The sequence below is a fragment of the Sorghum bicolor genome, chromosome 4 (genome assembly GCF_000003195.3).
Source record: "Sorghum bicolor cultivar BTx623 chromosome 4, Sorghum_bicolor_NCBIv3, whole genome shotgun sequence".
NCBI lineage: Eukaryota > Viridiplantae > Streptophyta > Magnoliopsida > Poales > Poaceae > Sorghum > Sorghum bicolor.
The window spans coordinates 4,047,406-4,063,586 of record NC_012873.2 but is presented as its reverse complement, the minus strand read 5'-3'; the positions used below and the strand labels follow the sequence as shown (position 1 = coordinate 4,063,586).

Here is a 16,181-nt window from a genome sequence, read left to right as displayed (position 1 = left end):
CCGCAGCCAACAACTTGCGTAGATCAGCCCCTCCCATGGGCAGACGGTTGCGTGACAGAATGTTGCGCTTGGCGATATGTTTCTGAAGAGTCTTGGAGCAGCCGGAGAGGGAATTCAGCAGCGCCTTGCGCTGCACGGCCTGTGTGGTCATGTCCACAAAGGTGGCCGAAGCCTTAGCCGCGAGTCTGGAGCTAGCCCTCTGCGGACGGAGCTGACTGTTGTGTAGCAGGTGGGCGTGCCACAGGTCGCACGCGCCGCCGGCGGTAGGTGATGAGCTTGGGGCTCAGTGAGCGGCGAGGCGAGGTGACTGGCAACGGCGGCGAGGAAGTGGGCGGTGAGGTGGGTGCAGCAGACAAAGCACTTGTAGCCTCAGCAGGGCCAACGAGTGTGCGCGCGAGAGTAAGGGCCAAGTACAATACTTAACTAATCAGATGTCTCTCATAGTAAGTCTAGCACTGTTTCATCATCATATGGGGCCATTATACATACCAATCACTTATAGTACAGTAGAGGCGTCTCTCAAAGCCGCAACAAGCACAAATGAATTTGAGCTCTGACAATCCTTGCAAAAAAACAGTTCAAATCTAAAGGCTAAAAGCCTATTCTCTTGTTTGAAAAGTTATGGCTGAAAGTACTGTTCGCTAATTTGTTGTGAGAGAAAAATACTGCTGAATGGCTAACAGATTCGGCTGATAACACCTTAGAAGCTGCCATGAATCAGTGTTGAATTTGAGCAGTTGTTGTTGCCAGGCTTTATACAACAGTTGCACTAGGCTTCAGAAACAGTCTCCAGGTATAATAAATTGTTGTGCTCAGAAATCGTCACATTGATTTCTTTTCTTCATATATATTAACTGTTGATGGCACTGATTCAGCAAACATCAGCCAAAAGACCGCCCAAAGAGGAAAAGAAAAATTACTACCTCTACTGGTACCCAAAGTATGCCAAACATTGATATGAAACTCTGATGAGCTCCCTCTCATGGAACAGGGTTGCCTCTGGAACAAGTTACTACTGAACGAATGTTCAATCAGATATCCATTGCTTGAGAGCTTGATGATGCGCCCTTCTTCCCCCTCCTTTTCTCTTTCTTGGAGTCCTTCCCCTGCCTCATGGCATCGCCCTTTGCAGCTGCAGGTGGCTGTGTTGCTAGCAGATGCTGATGGATCACAGCAAATGGGTCAAGCTGGAACTGCAGGTTGTCCAGTACAGCCTTGAGATGAGCAGCCTCCTGTAGCCTGGACAAGAAAAATCGGGTTTAGAATCCAAAACTACAGTTGAAAAACGTGACGACCTGAAGCAAGGAGGTGTGAAGAGAGGATTACACTAATGTCTGTCTTGACTTGCAGTTCAGCTTTGCTTCAGTCTTCTGCTCTAGTGCAGCTGGTTCTGGGAGGAACTCTGACAGTGCCGAGAGATCATATGCTTTCAGTTTCTTCTGACGCCGACTCTGTGTATTTTTCTGCTGAACAAAATAATTGTTAACAGATAGTGAAACACTGGCATCATAGTAAAAAGTGAAAGGAAATGCAAACTATACAAATATGATGACAAGTGCATGCGAATTTACATATTGGATCCATATCAATAGTGTATGATGCACACTGCAATAGCAATACAAAAGAAAATAAATATGCCAAGCTGCAGGAGTCTACTTTGGAATGGAGTAGACCTCTGAAAACATCCAAGAACATATAACTAGCTAGGTGAACGCGACAAAAGGATTTCAAGTTAGTTTTAAGTTCCCATCAATTGGCAAATCATGACTGTAAAAATCTGTCTATGCTGACATGGTGATTTGCTTTTATGGTGCACGTATATGCATGAACATGTGAATGACATTGGAATATTGCCCTTCTGCAGCATTTGTTCACTACTACATCAGGAACACACAGAATGATGTTGGGGCATACAGGAAACTGGCGCTACACCATAATACTGACCAAATACACATCAATAAGGACTTATTACAACAGAGACAATACGCTAGTGTCGCTGAGACTTTGAAATTTGAACCATTTATTGATGTTATAAACTGCGCGACAAAAAAAACCCACATCTTCCGTCAGAAATGGAAATTTTCCTGTGTATCCACCTTGGCAATTTTCCTAATCCCTGACTTGAGGACAGGCTAGCATTGCTTACGCGTGGATGACCCTGACGCAATAAAATTTTTTTCACTTTTTTATCATAAAAGGACATATATTTCGTATTAATTCTCAAATGATGCTGATGTGACATGCTACTTGTATGTCAACAAGTTTGGGGACATAGATGACACCGCCATACAAGTTTTGGGACTCAAATATCAAAACTAGATGGTTGGGGACCTAAGTAACGCCACAGTACAAGTTCAAGGACTCAAATATTAAAAATCAAGAGTTAGGGATCCAGATTACACCACCGTACAAGTTTAAGGGACGCTTGTGATTTTTACTCTAAGATTTACTTTATAGGGGTAGAAAACTAATGCTTAAACAGTCTTTAATTACTCAAATAAAATCAAATCTGCAGAGTTTAACAGAATTGAAATTCTAGGAAAAATCAATTATATATGCTAATGAAGGAGAGGAGTTTGAAATACCTTACTGATAGTCTTCTTAGATTTGAGCTCATGCTTCTTAGATGACCCAGTCCTGCAAGCATTTTTCAACAAGGAGGAACTTTCAGAAACGCAGTGGCCATGCCCAGAGAACAAAAATAGTATTTTTCGCACGGTCTACTTCAGACATGTCTAATTGTTTAGTTCACCTCAAAAACCAAAAACTTTTAAAGATTTCCCGTCACTTCGAATCTTGCGGCACATGCATGGAGCATTAAATATAGATAAAAACAAAAACTAATTGCTCAATTTGTCTCTAAATCACGAGACGAATCTTTTAAGCCTACTTACGACAGTATTTGTCAAATAAAAACAAAAGTGCTACAGTGTCAAAATCCAAAAACTTTGTGGATCTAAGGCCTACAATGGCAGTATTGCAATCAAGCGCTACCTGAGCAGAGCAATAACTTCCTTAGCCTTCAACTACAAACAATCGAAGTGACAAATGGCCTTAATATCATTTCCAAAATCCTAATTCATCAAACACCTTCATTTACAAACAATCGAATTGACAAATGGCCTTACATTATCTCCAACATCCTAGTTCATCAAATACCTAAGCGTTGGTCGATGAGCGCCAACATAGCACTACATCCAGGCAAACAGGAATCAAACGGACCGCGAAAGAAAAAAAAAAAGAAGATGAGAAAGAGAGACATGTCGTCGCGCCGCGGTGGCGGAGCAGAGGAAGAGGATTGCGATACAGAGAACACAACCCCGATGCCGGCGGCAACTGGGCTAAGACAAAGCAAGCGGGCGAGGAGACAGCGTCCGGCTGCCGGCGGCTGTGATGATGAGGTCGGCGGCGGCGTCTCGATTGTTTATGACCCGTGACTTTTTTATATACTAACTAAAACGTACTTTTAGAATCCGTCTTCTCTGCAGCGGTCGCGGAATCTACAGCGCACACACAAGTCACCATTTCTCACAAGTAGAAAGATTCCGCCCATCGTCCACTGCGCACTCGGCACGGGTGGCAGGTGAAGAACCCAAGCAGAACCCACGATGTCACCGGCGGCGAGGCGCCTCCTGCTCGCCGGAGCCGCCCGTCGCCGCCGCTTCTCCACGGACGCAGCGGCGTCGGACCCGTCCCGGCCGTCGCAGCAGCTGCCCAAGGATAAGCGGTGGGACGCGGTGGTGATCGGCGGCGGCCACAACGGCCTCGTCGCGGCCGCCTACCTCGCCCGCGCGGGCCGCTCCGTCGCCGTGCTGGAGCGCCGGGGCATCCTGGGTGGCGCTGCGGTCTCAGAGTCGGACCTTGTCCCCGGATTTCGCTTCTCCCGCTGCAGTTACCTCCTCAGCCTCCTCCGCCCCGCCATCCTCCGGTGAGTAACCTACCCCAAGGCGACTACCACACCTCGTTTCCTGTTAAATTCATGCGCCGCGGCCTTGTACTTAGAGGCTTTCTATAAATGTCGATTAGTCTCCTCTGTACATAACTCTGAACTGCATACCGATGTTTTGATTTGTATCTGGTGATAATGACACACTACTGCTGTTGTTGCGGGTCCTTGCATATATACTGTAAGTGACCTGGAGCTGGAGAGGCACGGACTGAAGCTGCTGCCACGGAGCCCTTCGTCGTTCACGCCATGCCTTGACGGCAGATACCTGCTTCTTGGTCCGGATGCGGAGCTAAACTTCTCAGAGATCAGCAAGTTCTCTAGGAAGGATGCAGAGGCATACCCAAGGTGCAGTTTATCTTGGAATGATCTTAGATTAAATAAGTGTTTAAGTTCCTGATTCCTGTTGTATCTATGTACATTGTAGCTCTTTATTACAATGATGATCTTGGTAGGATCTGTTTGTGAATGCAGATACGAGGAGAAGCTGGAGAAGTTCTGCAAGCTCATGGACTTTGTCATAGACTCGGCTCCACCCGAGCTGAGGCAGGAGGTCCACTTCTCTATGGTTGACAGGATGAAGCATAGGGTCGAGAAGTCAGCATTCTGGGGCCACCTTTTTCGGCATGTGATGCAGCAGGGGCAGACGAACATGGTGTGAGTACTAAGTACTGACCCTTCTTTTAATGATTTGATCGGCGTCATTTATGCAACCCTTTCTAAAAATCAAATTGTTGTCGGCAGGGAATTCTTTGACCTCCTTCTTTCTCCGGCATCGAAAATCTTGAACACCTGGTTTGAGGTCAGCATTAGTCCTATCTTAAACGCTTCTGCTCACATTGGTCATACCAAGCAACTGTGTGGTTGCTTTATTTCAATTGACAGCCTGCACTGCACCTAATCTTCTTTAACCTGTGAACAAAAAAGGCTTCTCATTGACTGCTGTCTACTGCAGAGTGAGGTTTTGAAGGCGACTCTTGCAACTGACGCCGTGATAGGAGCTATGGTAAGGGTGCTTTGAATGAACTAAGCAAAATATTTTGCCTAGTATATTGGCATTTGACTGATGGATGTCTCTTTTATAGGCTGGTGTGCACACTCCAGGTTCTGGATATGTTCTCCTACACCATGTCATGGGGGAGACTGGTGGTCAACGTGGTGTTTGGGCGTATGCTTCTAACTTTGACTCTCTAAGATGCTTCTTATTTTTGTTATTTTCAGTAGGGACTTTGATCCCAAATGTTTCCTCAACTGGTGTGTATATCCACTGGCTGGGAAAGCAAGTTTTCAAGGATTAGTGTTATAGAAAACGGCATCATACAATGTAGTCAAATCTGCTTGTTAGTATGTTGGGTCCATTATTAGTTCTTTCGTCAGTTTATCTTTGTTTCGGTTTTCAGAATACTTTTTGTTTAAGTAAAGAAGATAATACACTTGCTACAGGTATGTCGAAGGTGGTATGGGTTCAGTGTCATCGGCTATAAGCAAAGCAGCTCTTGAAGCAGGAGTGCAGATTGTAACAAATGCCGAGGTGCCTTTACAATTCTTATAGCATGTAGGGCTGCTCTTTGGCAGAGTAATTTTTCCAAATTGAAACAGAAAAAAACTGATCAATTATTCAAAGTTGTTAACTGGAGTTCTCAAAGGAAAAGGATAATTTGTTTTATGTAATGCCGTAGTGGCAATTTTTCATAATTGTGGTTTACATTCCATATTAGGCATCTTGCTTGACTTGATCCTTTGTTCTTGTTTAGGTTTCCCAAGTAATGGTTAATAATAGTGGAAGGGTAAAAGGGGTAAGTACTTTGATTAACCTGTAAGTGCCTTTCATTCCTTTCAACCTCTTGAAAGATTGGGATTTGTAGGTAGCTTTGGCTGATGGAACAGTGGTGCACTCGCCAGTTGTTCTCTCAAATGCCACTCCATACAAAACATTTGTGGTAAGGAAAACTCAGAAATATGTAATATTGCAAAGATGTACCAGCTCTAGTTTTGCTAGCATAACTAAGCAAATATTTCTTATACTGATATGTGGTTTCTCTTGCAGGACCTAGTACCTTCTACTGTTCTTCCAAAGGACTTCCTCTGTGCAATTAAGGCAGCAGATTACAGCTCTGTAAGAACTTGTGTACAAACATATTTCAGTACAATAATAATGGTGTTTTTTTTCAACCAAAGAAATTGCACCTAACAAATAGTCACTGAGTTGAAAAAGCACCGTTATAACTCATTTACACCAACATGCCTGTCTGTGATATCTGTGAATGGGAAAACATTTTTTTTAAATGGAATGGGAAAACATTATATAACTTGAAACTTAGAGAAAGTCAACATGCATGTCAGCATGTTGTTGATTATGATGTTGCACATATTATTTGTTTCTTCTGCTTCTTTCATTCTTCACTACATGATGTTGATTGTTACCATTCCCAAGATGTGACTTGACCATGACTTTTTAAAAAATTCTATATTGGTAGAGTAGATATTTATATTTTATGGAATTACTTTTAAGATGAATAGTTTGAACATTCCGATAATCAACAGTGACTCCAACTGAAATACTCTAATCGATAATTATTAATGATATAACATGACTTTTTTGGGGGGCAGGCAACAACAAAGATTAATGTAGCTGTCGACAAGCTGCCACAGTTCCAGTGTTGCAAAGACATCAACCCTGAAGGTGGTCCAGAGCACATGGGCACCATACACATTGGGTCCGAAAGGTATATAACTAAAGTGACATATTTTTCATATTCAGTTGTCTTTGATCTTTATTTGCATTTACAGGATAAACAAATAAGGTGTCAGATACTATTTGTATCACATTTATCATTTTTGTTAATGTATTGTGCATCTTCCCCCAGAGCCAACTTTTTTTAATGTATTGCACAGCCTGTGCTTATCAACACGAGTAGGACAAGGGAAATAATCTCTTAACTCACTAATGTTATTACTCGATAATAAGTTGTCTTGTTCTGAAAGAGTGCCCTGCACTAGTTATCCTGACTTTATTTACAAAGTTTGTTACCTACATGTATAAATTGATGTAGTTATGTTCTTGACATTTGTATCCTAGGATAATAAAGAGAACAATCATGCTAACCACACTCATGTTATATGAGACCAGCCTATAGTTAGATATCCACTCCTCATTCTTTTATCATAAGGAAAGCTAGATGATCTGGCCTCTCATGTGATTGTGTGAAAAACTATTTATTTGAGAAGAAAAATAGTCTCTAATATGGAAATTCTGCTTTCTTTCCAGCATGGAGGAAATTGACCTTGCATACAGGGAAGCAGCAGGCGGCATCTCATCCAAAAGACCTGTTATAGAAATGACAATTCCTTCTGTCTTGGATAAGACCATCTCTCCACCAGGTATGCATGTTTCTTGTTCCCTTATCATTGCAGTGGCATAAGGCAAAACATATAGTGCAAAATATCTACTAAGACATATCTCACTATCCCAAAATCCCAATAGAGCAAGAAATTATATGGGGCATGCATCGTTAAACTGTCATAGGATCCTACCACTACTCTTTGTGTGCAAGGCAATTTCGTTCCTACTCTGACATAATTTCCATCTTTTGCTTTATCCTTTCGATAGGTCAGCATGTTATTAATCTTTTTGTTCAGTACACACCCTACAAACTTTCAGAAGGCAGTTGGCAGGATTCTAATGTCAGAGTATGTTGATCTTACTCACACTTTGATCTCGCTATACATTCTGTGTTCAACGTTTGCACATGCGGATGGCGCACAAATACTGTTAAGCATTGCTGCTAACACCATCTGTGGATAGACTCTTTTGCTGGATTTACCACAGCCATCAGTAACCATTTTGATGGAAACTAATTTTCAGAAAGCCTTTGTTGAGCGATGCTTTTCTTTGATTGATGAATATGCACCGGGCTTTAGCTCATCGGTGGTAGGCTATGATATGCTGACTCCACCTGATCTTGAAAGAGAGTTTGGTCTAACAGGTAAGCTCTTTCCAATAGTATACATAACCTTTGCATACTTGATCCTTTCGATGTTTTACTTTACTGTACCTATTGGAGGCTTAGCTTTAAGAAAACATGATTCACATTTCACAGGGGGCAACATTTTCCACGGTGCAATGGGCTTAGATTCTCTTTTCCTCATGAGGCCCGCCAAGGGATGGTAATAGTTGTCTATTGCATTGATCCTTTTTCTCCTTGCCAATCTTTGAAGCTTCACTGTCAGAATCTGTGGCTTTGGGATCATGACTAGCCTGTTTGCACTTTGGAGCATACAGGTCAGATTACAGAACTCCTGTGAAGGGGCTGTACCTCTGCGGGAGTGGCGCACACCCAGGTGGTGGGGTGATGGGTGCGCCAGGACGCAACGCTGCCACCATTGTTTTGGAGGACCTGATGAAGGGGAAATAGATGTAGCTCGCTGGAAACGGAGATGGCATTTTCATCATCAGGAGGAGAAAAAGAAAAGCCTGCAAAAACACATCATTCATTTCTTATGGTGCAATTTTAGTGCCATTCATTCATCTAAAGAGTTTTGGGGTTGCGCAAGTTCCTTTTTGTGGAGAATTATTGTCGCAATCCATAGTCGGACCCGGCGCTGGATCCAAACTCTCAGCGAGACTGATGGAGAACTTATCATGTGAAACAAATGGGCACTAACATTTTGGTCCGTATCTGGCGTGAAATTAGGCCCATCTCTTTGGATGAACAACCAATCATGGCCATCCTAAGACAAATGAACATGCTGAGGTATTGTCATCATCATAGTGACAAGGTGCAAGGGTGGGGGGGGGGGGGGGGGGGGGCGCATGCCGTGGATTTCAGAATGTTCACATATCTAGAAGAAAAAATGACGCTGAAACGAAACTGTATCCAGCTAAGTGAGAGGGTGTGACACGTTGTCCATTGGTCTTATCCGAAACGCATCACGCCTCATGATACAGAGTTGAAAGATCTCTTGACCTTGAACAGCACAATCAGGCTTTGTTTGGGCTCGAGATTTTTTCCTGTTCCTGTCTGTGGAGTACTGGAGTTGAACTGATTCTTATAACATTTCTATACATACCTGTGCAATTCTTGTGTTCTGAACATACCCTCATCTTGTGCTGGTATGTAATGGTTTACTTCTAAGAACAGTGAATGGGGGACCCTCGTGATTTCTTTTGTGATTATTAGTCGGTGATGGTACAAGAAAATGTGATTAGAAATTGCAAATAGTGTCCTTTGCATTCGTTACAGTGTTATACAATGACTGGCTAATAAACATTTTCATACAAGTGTTCAACCACTCAAGAATCAAGGAATCCAAGATCTTCTAGACCAACAGGCGTCTAAATACCACAGCAGATGCTTGGCGAAACAAGCTATTTCAGACCCAGCCTCTCAGAACATAAATTTTGAGTCTTCCTGAGTTCCCGCTCTTTTACAAGCTCTACGATCTGTAGGCTTGAACAATGTAACTATTCTATCAGCACGTTGCTGTGATATAAAATTGTTTGTTGTCAAAAAAAAATGCCACATGCTTTCGTGATCATGGACTAACTATTGATTGCTGTTGGCACTAGTTATGGTGATTGGCTAACTATTTTTTTTAGGACGGGTGGATAACGCATGCACGGCCGTGTATTAGGCCGCGTGCAAGCACACATGAGCAGCTTCTTAGTCGAAACAAAAGCACTGCAGCTTCTTCCTCCTCGACTCCGATGCGGTGGCGAAGCTTAATAATTAGGGGGTGCAAATGCATCCCCAAAATTTATAAAAACAATGATTAGGTTCAAAATTTCACCATATATGCACCCCATACGGAAGATGTCTATGCACCCACAAGCTACGTGCACCCCCCTCCAATTTACTCTAGCTTCGTCACTGCTCCGATGCCTTCGCTCCTGCCGCAGCAACCACCTCCCTTCCCACCGCCCCCGTCGCTGCCGCCATGGACATCGTCACCGCCTTGGTCATGGCATCCTACGACTCCTACCCTGACTTGCCTTGGCCGCCTCCATTATCACTAGGGCTGCTAAACCACCAACAAGCATCCCTAACGCCTGACCGGCCTTCTCTCCTCCCTTCCCCCCTCCCAAAACATTTCCATGTGAGGCCGCTGGAGTTAGGGAAGATAAGAGGAGAGCTCACTGACAACATGAGAAGGAGAGGAGGCCTACCCCGCTAGTGCCATTGCTGCCACGGGGGAGGGGGAGAGAAAGAAGACCCCATGCGGAGGAGGTGGGGCACGGGCGTAGGCTCGCCAAAGGAGGTCGCCGTTGGGGAGAGAGCGCAACAGGGAAGAGCTCGCCGGGCGCCGCGGGTGAGAGAGAGAGAGAGAGAGAGGTGTGGCCGTGCAAGTAGGGTGTGCGCGGCCGAGCGTAACAAAGTCTTTACCTTTTTTAATAGTAATGATAGGTTTCAAAAGTTGAGTCATAATAACTGCCAAATAACCCAAAACAATACCATGCATACAGAGCTTGGATCTCTACACTGCAGTAAAATGCTGAGAAACATTTATTTCGGTATAAAACAGCACGTAATAATGCAGGAAAGAAATGGAATTGATCGAAACATCAAACTGGTCTACACCGAATTTATTTACTCCGTACGTGTAGGGCATATTGGTTTGGAACTTGTAAATTCCCACATTGCCAGCGGTGCTCGAAGGGATATATATAGCTGATAGCATCATCGACGGCGGGAGCTGTAAATTTTTCTCAAACAATCGTCACATCCGTCTCGCCAGGTGCGCGCACTGAGGCAGAGTCGTCCCCTCCGCCTCCGGCAGTGGCGAGGGGGATGAGGCCCTTCTCCCGGCACGTCCGGATGGCTGCGTCGAACATGTCCTCCATTGCCGTGTACTTGAAAGTGAACCCATGGTCTAGGAGCTTCTTGGACGAGAAGCGCACTGGCTGGAGGTCGTCCTCGATCCCAGGGAACCTCTGCGGGATGTCGTACTCGGGGTACCTATCCCTGAGCATGGCGGCGAGGCCGTGGATGGTGGCATCGTGCGAGGAGCAGACGTAGCGTCCGGCGGCGGCGGCCGGGTGCTCGAAGAGGAAGATCTCGGCGTCGCAGAGGTCGTCGAGGTGGACGAACTGCACCTGCTTCAGGATCGAGTAGTGTGCCTCGTTCCCCGTGACGAGCGCCAGCGCGGTGACGAGGCTGGGCGGCATGCCGGAGCTGACGAAAGGGCCGACGACGAGCGTCGGGATGATGCTGACGAGGTCCACGCCGTGCTCCGCCGCGTACGCCAGCGCCGCCTTCTCCGCCAGGGTCTTGGACACGAAGTACATCCACCCGGTCATCTTGGCGCGACGGCAGAAATCGACGTCGCTCCAGTCGTCGTCGCCGTAGACGGGCCTCTGCCGCTCCTCGACGCTGCACGTCCCGGCGGAGGAAGTGAAGACGACGCGGCGCACGGTGCCGCCGCCGGCGGCGGCGGCCTCCTTGCAGGCTCGCAAGATGCTGATCACCCCTTCCACCGCCGGCTTGATCACCTCGTTCTCGGGGTCTTGGGACTCGAAGTCCAAGGGCGTGGCGACGTGGAAGACGCCGGTGCAGCCCCTGATGGCGTCGTCGAAGCTGCCTTCCTCCGCCAGGTCGGCTTTCCATATGGACAGGCGCTCCGTTGCTCCGGGAAGGTCCAGCAATGGCTTCGTCTTGGCAGCGTTCGCGGGATCGCGCACGGTCGCCCGGACGGTGTAGCCGGCCTGGAGGAGCTTCATGACGAGCCAGGAGCCGACGAAGCCCGACGCCCCCGTCACCACCACCGGCCCTTTCGCCGCGCTCCCGCCTCCCTCCATCGCCTCCCGCGCGCGTTTTTTTACCTCTCTCTCTGATGAGCTCTTGCTCTTGCAGGACTGTTGCGTGCTTCTTTAATTAGCTCTGCATCCGGAACAGATCCTCATGCATATATGTAACGGTTTACGGAGTACTTAGAAGAAAAGTAAAATCTTTTGTGGTTATTAGTTGGTGATGGTACGAGGAAATGTGATTAGAAAATTCCAACTAGCATAGTGTCCTCTGCATTTGTTATAGTGTAGTTATGCACAAGTACAATGCCACACGCTTTTGTGACCATGGACTAATCAGCCACAGTATTGGATCGATTTGCCTTGAAGATGTGAAATAAGAAAATTTCTAGAATTTCTTCTTTGTGGTAATAATGTCAAAAAATCTCAAGTTGACTCACTATCAATTACTATTGGCACTAGTAGCGGTGGTTGACTAATTGTGCTATATGGCGCGAAACTGCTGGCGCGGCCCCTTTCCTGTGGATATTTCTTCAACGCTTATCTCTCCTTATTATCTCTTCACTGTTGGCGGGGAAAGAATACCGTGCCCGCCGCCGCCGCTCCTTGGCCTGGCGCGGAGATTCTGCCTCCGGCGTCGCTTGTCACACCATCTAGCTTGCATCTGCACAACTCCCAACTGGAAAGTTTTCCTCGCGGAGGCTTGTGCGCGGCTGTGTGCTACTGCTCGTCTGCTACTAGATGGGAAAAAGTTTGGCTTATGCATGCTGATACTTTGATTTGCAAAATGGAGCCAACAGTACTTGCTTGCTAATTGCTATCACACAGCCAGCAGGTTAGCGCAGCGGGTGTTCAGTGTTCACTAAAATGTACGGATCATTATTTGTGGCTTGTTTTGCTTAAAAAAAGTGCATTTCTGTTGAGTCCATACGAAAAACATATGACAGTCAAAATGTTTTTTTTCTTGACGAGTTGTTGGTAGAGATCATCTAGCAAAAGTGGCTAATATTTGTCTAAATTATTTTTTCTCCAATCCGATATATGTGTTTACATTTTTATTTTTTGGGGAATATTTGCTAACCAGACGGATCGAAGGATGAGTCAGTTCATATATTATTACTTCAGTTACTACTGCCAGTACTACATTTGTAGGAGAAGGTTGGTAGCTGCTATTGCTTTGTGTCTACCTAGTTACACTAATCTGCTAAACATGTGAAAGCGAGACAGAGAAGGTGTGACATATGGACACTAATCTGCTAAACATGTGAAACCCGTTTATATTAAGGCCTTGTTTACTTCCACCCAAAAACGCAAAATTTTTCAAGATTCTCCGTCACATCGAATCTTTAGACGCATGCATGGAGTATTAAATATAGACGAAAATAAAAACTAATTGCACAGTTTGGTCAAAATTTATGAGACAAATCTTTTAAGCCTAGTTAGTATTACCACAAACAAACGAAAGTGCTACAATGTCGCGAAATTTTTTTGTTCGCGAACTAAACACGGCCTAAGTCGTTCGTATAATGGTACGGAGGCCCATTGTATTTCTGAACTGTGCATGGGAAAGAATATATTTGTATGCTCTGTCAAAGTCTCAGATCACATGGTCTTGTGATGGACACATTGAATGTGACAATGGAAGAACAAGTTGTAATGTTTATGCATGCATTGGGTCATAACTAGTCTAATAGAGCTATTGGTTTTGAGTTCATCCGATCAGGTGAGACTGTTAGTAGGTACTTTAATGAGATTTTTTTTAACGCAGAAGAGCTGCATTTCACTGTATTATAGAGATGAAAAATAGATGGGTCCCAATAGGATCCTCACTCATACGGGGACCAGATATGAGTGAGGCGATTATATATACACCAGGGTTAAACACATAGAGAACAAACACAACTCGACCTTAACTAAAAGAACCTAGTCTGTGAGTGCCAAATTAAGTCCTTGAAGCATCTTTCCCCCAGCCATACACTAGAGGTTGTGCTCATTCTTCAACTCACTCTAGATCATGCTAATCGAAGGAGAAGCCCCCTCAAAAACACATGTATTTCTATGTCTCCAAATAACCTAGGCCCCTAAAATAATTAAAGAGTTCACTCCTTAATGAGGTTTTAGATGCGTGTGTAATACTTGTCGGAGGACTCAAATACAGGACCACTGAAACACACCCAAAGATCACAAGTAAGCCAGGAAGGTTCCACCCTTACTTAGTTACTTTGAGGTATAGTCATGAAACACCTTCAGCTAGGATACTGAAACATAAAGCAGAGGCAAGCTAATTAGTCTAACAAAACATCATTTGTCTCTTCGTTTGCTTCTAAAGGGTGTTTTGGTGAACTTCTTTAGCACATGGAACTATGGAAGTGCTCATCATCTAAGCATAATGATCATTGATGCTTCTATAAATTATGTGCTGATGCTTTTGGATAGGGTAGACTCAAATGGTCCTCTGCAGCTGATGTCAGAGTAGTTGATGGTTTTGTATGACTGTATATAACCCAAATCTGAAGACAGCTGTTGCTGCTTTTGTACAGAACAGACTGGTCCTCTGCAACTCATCATGCTTGTGTATATTAGTAATATAGCTAGGGACTATTATTGCCCAATATGTTTACTGGTGCTAATTACTTGCATTCTTTTCCACCGTGCTGAAGTGAAAGTGTCGAAATGCTGGTGTCGTGACTTCAAGTGGTAAGCTCACCTTTTTATTTGCCAAACTTGTGGCAGCTCATATGACTAAAAACCAAACAGTTGCCGGAGCTAAATGATAGTGCACTAAACACCTTATTTTTGCCACAAAAATGGGCATGCCACTACCCTGGCATATGCCTAACCTTTTGTGGCACTGGCTATGAATGGCGTCCATAAGTTGCCACACCCTAAGTTTGGCACGCCGCATTTACTTAGGCAACCGTTTGGTTTCTGGATGTTCAGCTGTTTCTTAGGCTGTTTGCGAAATTTTTTAGCTTTGACTACTATAGTATTTTTATTTGGAGGGGCTTTGGCCCCTACAAGAATTTTATTTGAAAAGGAAGTGCGGCCATATGGTTTACAGAAAGGCCCTAAGACAACTAGGGAACGAGGAAGGAAAAAAAAAGAAAAAAAAAAGAAGTAGGAGCAGAACACTAATTAGTCTTCTCCTCTTCTTGGCATAAGGCACTGATCCATGAGATGGAGCTAGATTGCATACTTTCCTTTATTTGACAATTATTGTCTAATTATAGACTAACTAGGCTTAAAAGATTCGTCTCGTAAATTATAGGCAAACTATATAATTAGTTTTTGTTTTCATCTATATTTAATGCTCCATACATTACGTCTGAAGATTCGATGTGACACATAATTTTAAAATTTGTTTAGAACTATAAACCAGGCCTTAGTTTATTTCGTTGCTGTATCTTGCCAAAACTCTGCCGCCAAAAAATAGAGTTCAGGCGCCGCCAGAGTCTCGTTGTGGCTTGTGGAAGCAAAGCAAACAGGCCGTAATATCATTTCAGCTAACCTGCAAAGAAATGCATTGCAACAAGGTATACCTATATCAACCGATTAATGTAATCTCTATCTCTACAGTGTACTCACCATTTTTTTAAGAACCGATTGCTTACTGTATTAGGCCCCGTTCGTTTTAGCAATAAAAACTCCAGGAACAATTTCAGTTCAGGATTGCTATTCAATTTTATGTAAGATTATGTTAGCAGGAATGATTTTGGGCCAGAATTTTCCTAACGACCTAACCGAACACGGCCTTAAAAAGAAGCAGGGCCCAGTATCTGCACAAGCTGAGTTTACTTCCTTTAAAAAGGTAGTGATGGTTTGTTTATCCAATGAGTTGACAATACACCTCGTTGCTCTGTTTTCACTCCATGATTCCTTCGTCACATCATTTCTACTTTCTTGAGCCTTCTCAACCAAGGCAACGATCAGCGATTCATTCTTTTTTAGGAAAAAGGGTTTGAGCCTCTACGGAAATTTAAATTTAAATTTAAATGAGCCCGTACAAGTTAAAATAAGAGAATGCAAAAAACCCTTCATATTTGTTCGTCTCTCCCTGCCGTCCATTTGTAAAACACAAAACCGCTCGTCCATGTACTCCATTGTTAGTAAAGACGTTAAGTATTATGGAGCTTGACTGGGCCTTATTTAGTTTATGAAAAGAAAATTTTTAGGTACTGTAGTATATTTGTGTCTAATCATGGACTAATTATGTCTAAAATATTTGTCTGACAAATACGTAATTAGTTATTTTTTAATATATATTTAATGTGTCATATGTCTAAACATTTAATGTGGTTGAGCGAAAAGTTTTTGTAAGAGAACTAAATAGGAGCTGAATATATATAGAAATATACTAGTATTTTTTTAACGTAATGGTGACAAGATCTCTGTCTTCAATTAAGATATATTAGTATTTATTATGTGTATAATAACTACTGTAAATTGAGCAAAAATTATATTTTTAGAATAAATATATTTGAAATTATGAAT

General features: G+C 43.7%; 3 protein-coding genes across 4 annotated transcripts; 1 reads left to right on the top strand and 2 right to left on the bottom strand.

Moving 5' to 3' along the window:
* On the bottom strand, positions 810-3,417 carry LOC8076098. Of its 2 annotated transcripts, none has more exons than XM_021460578.1 (4): positions 3,261-3,417; positions 2,586-2,637; positions 1,327-1,466; positions 810-1,239 (listed from the first exon to the last, which is right to left on the bottom strand). In XM_021460578.1, coding segments are annotated over exons 1-4 (402 nt in total). In that variant the 5' UTR covers positions 3,263-3,417; the 3' UTR covers positions 810-1,031. The 2 variants fall into 2 exon arrangements, with proteins under 2 accessions (XP_021316253.1, XP_021316254.1); XM_021460579.1 differs by having other exon boundaries at positions 1,327-1,463.
* Positions 3,530-9,039, top strand: LOC8074674 (pyridine nucleotide-disulfide oxidoreductase domain-containing protein 2). The gene is made up of 16 exons (XM_002453303.2): positions 3,530-3,928; positions 4,133-4,294; positions 4,421-4,603; positions 4,691-4,748; positions 4,902-4,952; positions 5,032-5,114; positions 5,390-5,477; positions 5,701-5,742; positions 5,812-5,886; positions 5,994-6,062; positions 6,557-6,672; positions 7,215-7,327; positions 7,557-7,636; positions 7,812-7,932; positions 8,047-8,113; positions 8,229-9,039. Exons 1-16 carry the CDS (start codon positions 3,609-3,611, stop codon positions 8,359-8,361), a joined length of 1,761 nt encoding a protein of 586 aa, XP_002453348.1. The 5' UTR covers positions 3,530-3,608; the 3' UTR covers positions 8,362-9,039.
* Positions 10,376-11,923, bottom strand: LOC8076097 (dihydroflavonol 4-reductase). Its single transcript, XM_002451541.2, has one exon. It carries the CDS (start codon positions 11,739-11,741, stop codon positions 10,653-10,655), a length of 1,089 nt encoding a protein of 362 aa, XP_002451586.1. The 5' UTR covers positions 11,742-11,923; the 3' UTR covers positions 10,376-10,652.